The sequence below is a fragment of the Salvia splendens genome, chromosome 11 (assembly GCF_004379255.2).
Source record: "Salvia splendens isolate huo1 chromosome 11, SspV2, whole genome shotgun sequence".
Classification (NCBI taxonomy): domain Eukaryota; kingdom Viridiplantae; phylum Streptophyta; class Magnoliopsida; order Lamiales; family Lamiaceae; genus Salvia; species Salvia splendens.
The window spans coordinates 24,578,282-24,587,222 of NC_056042.1; the positions used below are offsets into that span (position 1 = coordinate 24,578,282).

Sequence of the window (8,941 nt, forward strand, 5' to 3'; positions counted from 1 at the left end):
ATACCAGCCCACCCCCTCGTGACAACCAATTAATCCAAATCTAAACCAAAACATGCAAAATTTTATAGCAAGACCTTCTTAGACCACACACTTAGACCATGCCTTGTAATAAAATTCAAATAAATCCTTTTAAAAACACACACACACACACACACACACACCATATCTATGCATCTCTCTCTCTCTCTCACACACACACACACAGAGACATGTTGAAGGCTTTGGACATAACAATGGACAAAAGAGTGTATGAGAGAAGAGGGAAGATTGTGTTGTGATTCTTCGTTTGGTTTTTTAGTGCTAGTCGTTTAGTTAGGCAGGGAAAGCGTGCCTTATTTTATTACTCCTACCACACACTAACATGTGTTTGAGAGAGAGAAAATTGTAGGTTTACTAATTAATTAATAGTATTAAATTATTTTATGGATATTCTGCCCAAGTGGTGTTTTTAAGCTGTCTCTCCTAGATATTCCCATAATCCCCATTATATAAGCATGATTAGTATGTGTGATTAGCTTCGTATCACTATCACGTGACACTCTGCGTTTCATTTCTAAATTCCACTGCCCCCTCTGCCTTAGAATCTTCTTATCTTCTCTTTCCTCCTCTCTCTCTCTCTCTCACACACACAAAATTTATATAGTAAACTATGAATTACTGCAAAATGATAAATTGGTTGTGAAATATGGTGAATTTTATGAGAAATGATGAGTTGGAAACTTGGAACCATGAGATTCCAACTCAAGACAACCAATTTGTTCACAAAAGTAATGAATCCAATACAATAAAAAAAACGGTTATGGACATTTTTTAATGCTATTAAGGAGGTTAATTTATGTGTCTAATTTAAAGAGTGAGGTTGGTGGGTTGGGCCCCTCCGGATCCGTTGTTTTGTGATGGTTTCTTATTTTCCTAGTATCATTTTCATTTCGATATTTAAAAAAATTGGAAAATATATTGTATAATGGTATATGTGAAATGGAACATGGTTTTAATTTGAGAAGTATCCATTTGGACAAAAGGTGAGTCCAAGAGACAATATCGGCAACAATAAACATGTCGACAGAAGAGGTTAAAATTATTGGCATATGAAACACCTCTAGATTGATGCAACATGTGAGATATATATTCCCTTCATATATGTATAATTTTGTGTGTGTGTGTGTGTGGCGTCATGTGGGCATGTAACATGAAGGGAGAGGAATAAATAAACAAAAATCCAAAGAAAGTATCACGAGAAGGGCATCGATTAGTGCAGAAGAAAAACCATCAAAAATGGAGGGTTTTTCAGTCTCCATGTCAGCCGCTGCAAAAGCACAAGTGAGGGAGAAATCAAATACTATGTATATGTATATGTATATGTATATGTATATGTATATGTATATGTATATGTGTGTGAATAAACTCAATTTCAGATCTATGAATAAAGATTTTTCCATTTGGAATTTTTATGTAGGAAATTGAATATCTGACATTGTTCCTTCTCAAATTTCAAAATGCACTACCTTTCCTTGTTTATTTTTCTTTACATTGCAAGACAAAATATTACATAATACATTTGTTGGTCAATTTAAGATTATTGATTGGTGAATTAATTCAGGCGTCTCTTCTTTTCATTGAACATGATGCCCATGTTGAATTTAGCACATCTTTATAGGCCAGAGTTGCACACATGTTAATTCCCACTCTATAAACATTGACTTAATTAAAGTTTTAATTAATGTTTTTCACTCTAGTTATAAGTAGCTAATTGATTCTTATTTATGAAGTGTTTTAATTACAAATTGAAAATTCAAAGATGTTTTGAAATTAATTTCCCAACCCAATACAAAAATGTTGTCAAGAAAATGTCCCCCCCCCCCCCACTAAGAGCATTCAAATATATAACATATATAGGGAATTCACGTTTAAAGGGCGACAAAATAATGAGGAAGAAGAAATTAATTAAAATAGGTAGGATAGTGTATAGAAAATTTGGCTTCTTAGGCAAGACAGCAAGTTCAAGAAAGTTGATATTAGATTGTCCCACAAATTAGGCAACATAGGATTGTGAGATGAATATTGGAGAACAGCCACAAAAATTGAAAAAGATAGTTTATAATCATAAGCGTGGGGAAGTATAACATGTACATTACCTTTTTTTCTCATTATTATGAGTATCACACTGCCATCATCAATATAATCAGTTTGGTATCTTGCTCAAATTATTACTCATCATTTTCCTATATTTTCACTTTCCACACGAGCCATTTTCACTGTCCCTACTCCTACTGTAATTCATCCAAATTTAATCACAGGCTTTTAATTTGCTTTTTGTGCCACCATGTAAAAATTGGATGACAAAATAAATACTAGTAATTCTAATCGCCTGCTAAAGTTAAAGCTAATCTGGCTAGATCGTGACTTTAAATCAATGGTTTTCCCTGTTTTAGAAAAAAAAGTTGTATTATAGACACCATTACATTACTTTTTATATACCAAAGTATTTATTTCTCATAGTATAGTTGAATTTTGAAAGAGGTGATGGTTTAATATAATCATTTATGACTGGGCCAAGCAGAATGTACTTCAATTTCAATTCCCTCTATTTAGGGCTACAGTTTAGATTTTGTTTATCTTCCTAGGCTGCCTTCTTTTTTTTATTTTGATTTTGTTTCTTTTTTACTATAATTATCAGAGACCCGCTTTTATACTTGAATAGACATTGCCTAGTAAAAATAATCCGCACTAATTTATTTGGATATTTTCTTATTTTTGTGCGATTTAGATATACGTTTGCTTTTACTTTTTGTTGATGGTTATATTCTAAAGTATTTTTTATAAGTGTTGAAACTTGAAGCAATATGCACTCTCAAAATTACTACTCCTATGATAAACTTATGAGTTATTAAGCTCAATATTAGGAAATAAAGGTTTGGTTATAAGTAATAATGGCTATTGTTATTAGTGTTTGATGTGTTGAGATGAAAAGTTTATTCCTTTAATTTCGTATATATATATATATATATATATATATATATATATATATATATATATATATATATATATATATATATATATATATATATGTATAAAGGGTGTTGAAATTTTTTTAACTTAATTGTGAATTGAGATGCATTTTCAGCCACTCATCCACAACATTTGTGAAATGTCAACTACAAGTAGATTATGTCAACTCGGGGATATTATCGCCAATAGCTTGCACATCAAATGTCAATAGCCTACACATCAAATGTCAACAACTTATAGTTGACATTATAGGTGTATAGTTGACATGAATTGAATATATGGTTGACATTATATGTGTGTAGTTGACATGAATTGTATATATAGTTGATATGGATTGTATACATTGTTGACATTATATGTGTGTAGTTGGCATGAATTGTATGTGTAGTTGACATTATATGTGTAGTTGACATGAATTGTATATGTAGTTGACATGAATTGTATATGTAGTTGACATAGATTATATATGTAGTTGACATTAAAAAAGTGAGATAGTTAAATCTTGAATCTAACTCTTAACAACTAATTTCCAACTGGGCAATATCACCAAACACCTAGAGTACATTATGATTAAGCTTGATTTCCCAATCCTGCTCACATCCAACACAATTGATAATCCAAACCCTAAAACTTTCAATTCCAAAACGAATCAATAATTAAGCTTGCAAAAAGTTCAACTCCTATAACAATCGATTCTATCCCGAACTTGAAGAACCATCTGAGAACAGGACTCAGCAATCTGAGAAGCAACACTGGTGAAGAGGATATTTTTGGGAGTAAACGTCGATGTTTTTTTCATTCTGTAACAAATTAAAATACACAAATCAACCTGAAAACTAAATGTTTACTTAATCCGTAGACAAAATCAAGTTTAGTTAGGAATTAAATTACATGATTTTGATTCGAAATCAAGCAAAGCGAAGCTTAGGCAATGAATTCTCAAACAGATCTAGCAAATTAGATCAGAAACGAAGCAAATGAAAGCAAAACCGATACGAGACAATAATGTCATATCTTCCATATCTTTTATTTAGTTATCTTTTTATATATTGTTTTCTTGTTCCCTAAGCTAGTATTCTAGTATTATAAATAGGGATAGGTTGTTATCATTTTATTCATTCAATGAATATATGAAATCAAATATTTGGCTCACATAAATTGTGCATCAAGAAACACTCAATTAGGCTGCGGACGAGTGAAACTCGCGCCCAACCAAACCCCTTCGCCGTTAACGTCGCCGACCTAACGTTTGGGCGCTCGACGACCACGGCTTCGGTTTCTTGATTGTGAGGAATCCGAATGTTAAGGAAGGCTACCCTTAACAACTGATGCTTTCATTGTGAGCTCACCCTCCACAACACCGAAGGGACCGAAAGGTTTAGTTGTGGGTAAAGGTGGTGCAGTTGGTGATAAGTTTAAGATGATCACATTGATCCCTTTGTGTGCATTCGATCCTGGTATATGTGTCAGTTTTAGCAAACGAAATTGTGAATTTCTTGCTACGCAATTGGCAGAAATGGATCTATGTGATGAGAATGAGAAACTGCACATTGACAATGTTTTTGGGAATGCTATGAATATGTTGTCATATAATGATAAGGAGCTGCCACACGAAGGATGTATCAAGTGCTTGTTTGCCACAGAGACCTGTAGCCTCGGGCTAAACATGCCAGCAAAACCGGTTGTCTTCACTAAGGATCAGAAATTTTATGGAGATGAAGGGAGACGTTCTCCTATTTGGTTTGCGTTTGATCCAGGAGGAGAAGCCTTGCCAAAGTTGTTGCTTTCAACTGTCATCGTTGCTTCGTGGTTCCCACCTTGAGGACAAGGTGGATTTTAACCGTGGGGGAATTGATACGAGACAATAATGTCATATCTTCCATATCTTTTATTTAGTTATCTTTTGATTCATAGTATCTTTATATATATTGTTTTCTTGTTCCCTAAGCTAGTATTCTAGTATTATAAATAGGGATATGTTGTTATCATTTTATTCATTCAATGAATATATGAAATCAAATATTTGGCTCACATAAATTGGGCATCAAGAAACCCTCAATTAGGCTGCCGACGAGTGAAACTCGTGCCCAACCAAACCCTTTCGCCGTTCACATCGCCGACCCAACGTTTGGGCGCTCGACGACCACGGCTTCGATTTCTTAATTGTGAGGAATCCGAACATTAAGGAAGGCTACCCGTAACAAAAACTTACATATTGGAGTTGATCAGAAACAGAAACGAAGCAAATGAAAGCATCTGCACTAGCAGCTTCAGTGCGCACGAGCTCGCCTTGCTGCATATCTCGTCGGAGATGATCTCTAGCAGCGATTTGAGCGGAGACGAATGAGGCAGCGGAGACGCCGAGCTTGTCCTAGAGGTACTCGACGAGCTTCTGAGAGTCAGCGAGGGTGAGGTTCGAGATCTAGTCGCCGAGCTCGATGACTTTCTCCGGAGCATCGACGGTGGCGAGGGGGCGGAGGTGTGTGGTGCGGAGGCGGAGGTGTGGGGGATGTTTTGAGTTGGAATTCGATGGTGTGGCGGGGAAATGTGGGGGCGGGGTGAGCGGTGGAGGGAATGGGGCAAGAGAGGGTGCGGAGGGTTATAGAGGAGAGTGCTGAAGCCATTGCTGCATTGGAGAGAAAGTGCAATAATCTAAAAAACATAAAATTGTCATTCTGCCCTTTCATAATAAATTAATCTAAAAATATTTTCCATGTGCCAAATTCTAGACCATTCATTTAATAAAAATGAGTGACTGATAATGCATTTCAATTCTCAATTAGATAAAAAAATCTCAATGGATCACGATCCTACTTATAAATATATCTGTAGAAACTTTAAAAGTCAATAATCGAAAGTGATGAGCCAGGTCAGCAAAATTAGAGCCAAATATTGCATGGTCAAAGATATATGTGTGTGTATTGTGGGCAGGAAAACAGAAGCCACAAGGAAAGCAGAGAATATATATATAGAAAATGCATGATTGTTTTATTGAAGTTTGGAAAATTTTGAAAGGGAAGAGAAGAGAAGGGGAGAAGAATCAATGGAGGAGAAGAAGAAAAAGAAGGAAAAAGGGAATGTCGTCACTCAAAAAATGTACAGGCTTTAAATCCCATCACGTACGTAATTCCAAGTGTGGCTTTACCTCATACATACATACATACATACATATACTATATCATTATCAATTTATCATCCATCTTGGGGATTCGTAAATGCGTGCCTCTCTCTTTCTCTATTAGTGCGTGTGTGTGTGCGCGCGCGCCATTAAACAACAACCAGAAGCCTACAAAAATGTGTGAAAGCAAAACACACACACACACTCGTTTGACGTGAACTGACTCCACCACCTTCTTCTTCTTCACCTTCCATTTCCTTCTCTATTAATTTCTTTTCTTTTTCTTTTCCTTTTTCTATTTCTATTTATATTCACTTATCGTGTCAAATGACTAAATAGCCCTTCATAATGATTGGGAAAATTTGTGAGGAGGACAACAAAACAAAACTATATATCCAATATTTCAACAGTGGCATATGATAGTCCAGCAAAACAGCAGTATCAGTGTTTAAAAGATGAAAGACAAACAAAAAGAAGAAGAAAAAGTTAAATATTTTCCTGAAAAAAGGACAAGGAAAAGGGGCGCCACAGTCTTTTAATTTTTGCCACCACTCACCATAATTTTCCCTTTTATTCACAATAATAAAAAAACTACTATTAATTAAAGTCGGAGATACATACAGAGATTGGATTGTCACGGGTTTGTCTTGAAACACCCTTAATTATTTCACAATTTCAGACACATATAAAAATTTGCACCCCTCTCCTCTCCTCTCATCAATTATCAATCAATGGCTTTGATGATGGACGGCTGCGACGGCATACTCATGTCTTTAGAGTCGCAGAAATCCGTTCCGGCGCCGTTCCTGACGAAGACGTACCAGCTGGTGGACGACCCCTCCACCGACCACATCGTCTCGTGGGGCGACGACGACTCCACCTTCGTCGTGTGGCGCCCCCCAGAGTTCGCCCGCGACCTCCTCCCCAACTACTTCAAGCACAACAACTTCTCCAGCTTCGTCCGCCAGCTCAACACCTACGTATTATAACTAACACCAAGTTCTATCAATCAATTTTGATTACATTTTTGCATGAATTTATTTTCATTTTTACCAACTGATGTAGGGTTTCAGAAAGATCGTCCCAGACCGGTGGGAGTTCGCCAACGACTTCTTCAAGAAGGGCGAGAAGCACCTCCTCTGCGAGATCCACCGCCGCAAAACGTCTCAGCCGCACCAACACCCGATCTCCCCCTCCGCCCCGGGATTCTTCCCCTTCCCCAGCCGCGTCAGCATATCCCCGCCCGATTCCGACGAATCTCCTCTGCCGCAAACCACCGGATTTCAAAACTCATTCGCCGCGCTGTCGGAGGACAACGAGCGGCTGAGACGGAGCAACACCATGCTGATTTCGGAGCTCGCTCACATGAGGAAGCTCTACAACGACATTATCTACTTCGTGCAGAATCACGTCAAGCCCGTGGCGCCCGGCAATTCCTTTCATCATTCTTCGATGTTAATTGGAAACCCTAGAAAAATCCCTAATTCCTCTTCTCCCAGCAAGAGCAGCCTCACGGTAGCGCTCGACACCGAGCCACCACCACCGCCTCAGTATCGAACGAAGCTCTTCGGCGTAGCGCTCTCTTCCAAGAAGAGATTGCACCCTGAGTACACCTCCACGACAGCCACCACCAACAAGACAAGGTTGGTTCTCGAAAAGGAAGATTTAGGATTCAATCTGATGCCTCCTTCTCCATGAAAAGGTGTTTCTGACTTTTTGTTAGTTCGTGAATGAGTGAGTGCTTGTAAATACGACTGTAACCGCTTCAGTTATTCATCTTCTTCCCGTAGCACTGATGCGGTTTTGGTTAGAGTTGAGAGATTATTTAATTACGACGATCGATCATCATACTTTTTTTTTTAATTTGAAATTTGAAAAATTAGGGTGATGATTGGATCTCAACTCTTGTATCTCTCTTTCTGTTTGTCTGGGTCAGATTAATTAATGCTACCTGAAACTGAAACTTATCTTTTTTCAGTTGGAGTGAGGAAAATTCAGACAGCCTACAGCCTGGGGCAAAATTTCTTGTATTTTTGTTTTCTGGGACTTGTCTGATCAATGCATTAATGTATCATACGTACTTGTATGACCGTATTTGTCCTATAAAATTGTTTTGAGTTATAAATATTAACTTTGGATTTTAAGAAATTTCCTTCCAAGTGCATTATTGTTGTAATAATACATGATATGTGATAAAAAAAGTAAGGCTATATATAAATAAGGTTGTCGATTATCTGAAACTGCTGTGTCTGTCACACGCAAACAAAACACAGAGATGTGAACAAAAAATCGAATGTTGTAATTGTGTAAATATAGGTAGTAGAGAAGGTGCTTTGATTTATTACATGAAAGCGAAATGTGGCTTCAAAGTTCAAACACACCCAAAATTGTTGTTTCTAATGTTCCAGTCATCACCACTTATATACATATACTCTCTCTATATATATGTATGCTTGTTTGAATCAACACAACACAGCATGATTTTATATCCTATCATTTTCAGATATATGTGATATTAGTATATCTATCGCCCTCTCATTTTCTCTCACTAAAAATGATTAAGCTTTTTCCGATGTTAGCTCGTGTAATTTTGAATTTTGTATGGGTATTTTGTTTGTTGCTTTCTCAATAATAGTACGAGGGCAAAGTTTCAATGGAAAGTTTGACCGAGTATTTTGATTTGCACACCTTTTAATTACTTTTTCTTGACTACTAATATATGATAGTGTAAATTTCTACAGTCCGTTTTATAAAGAAAAAAAAGAAGTGCTTTAAACTTTGCATAAATTGAGGTTATGGTACTACTGTACTTAA

The 8,941-nt window shown here is 36.7% G+C and overlaps 1 protein-coding gene across 1 annotated transcript; it reads left to right on the top strand.

The window, feature by feature from the left end:
* Window positions 1-6,745: 6,745 nt before the first annotated feature.
* On the top strand, window positions 6,746-8,104 carry LOC121753709 (heat stress transcription factor B-4-like). The gene is made up of 2 exons (XM_042148956.1): window positions 6,746-7,107; window positions 7,193-8,104. The coding sequence occupies exons 1-2, from the start codon at window positions 6,859-6,861 to the stop codon at window positions 7,823-7,825; spliced, it is 882 nt and encodes a 293-aa protein (XP_042004890.1). The 5' UTR covers window positions 6,746-6,858; the 3' UTR covers window positions 7,826-8,104.
* Window positions 8,105-8,941: the final 837 nt, after the last annotated feature.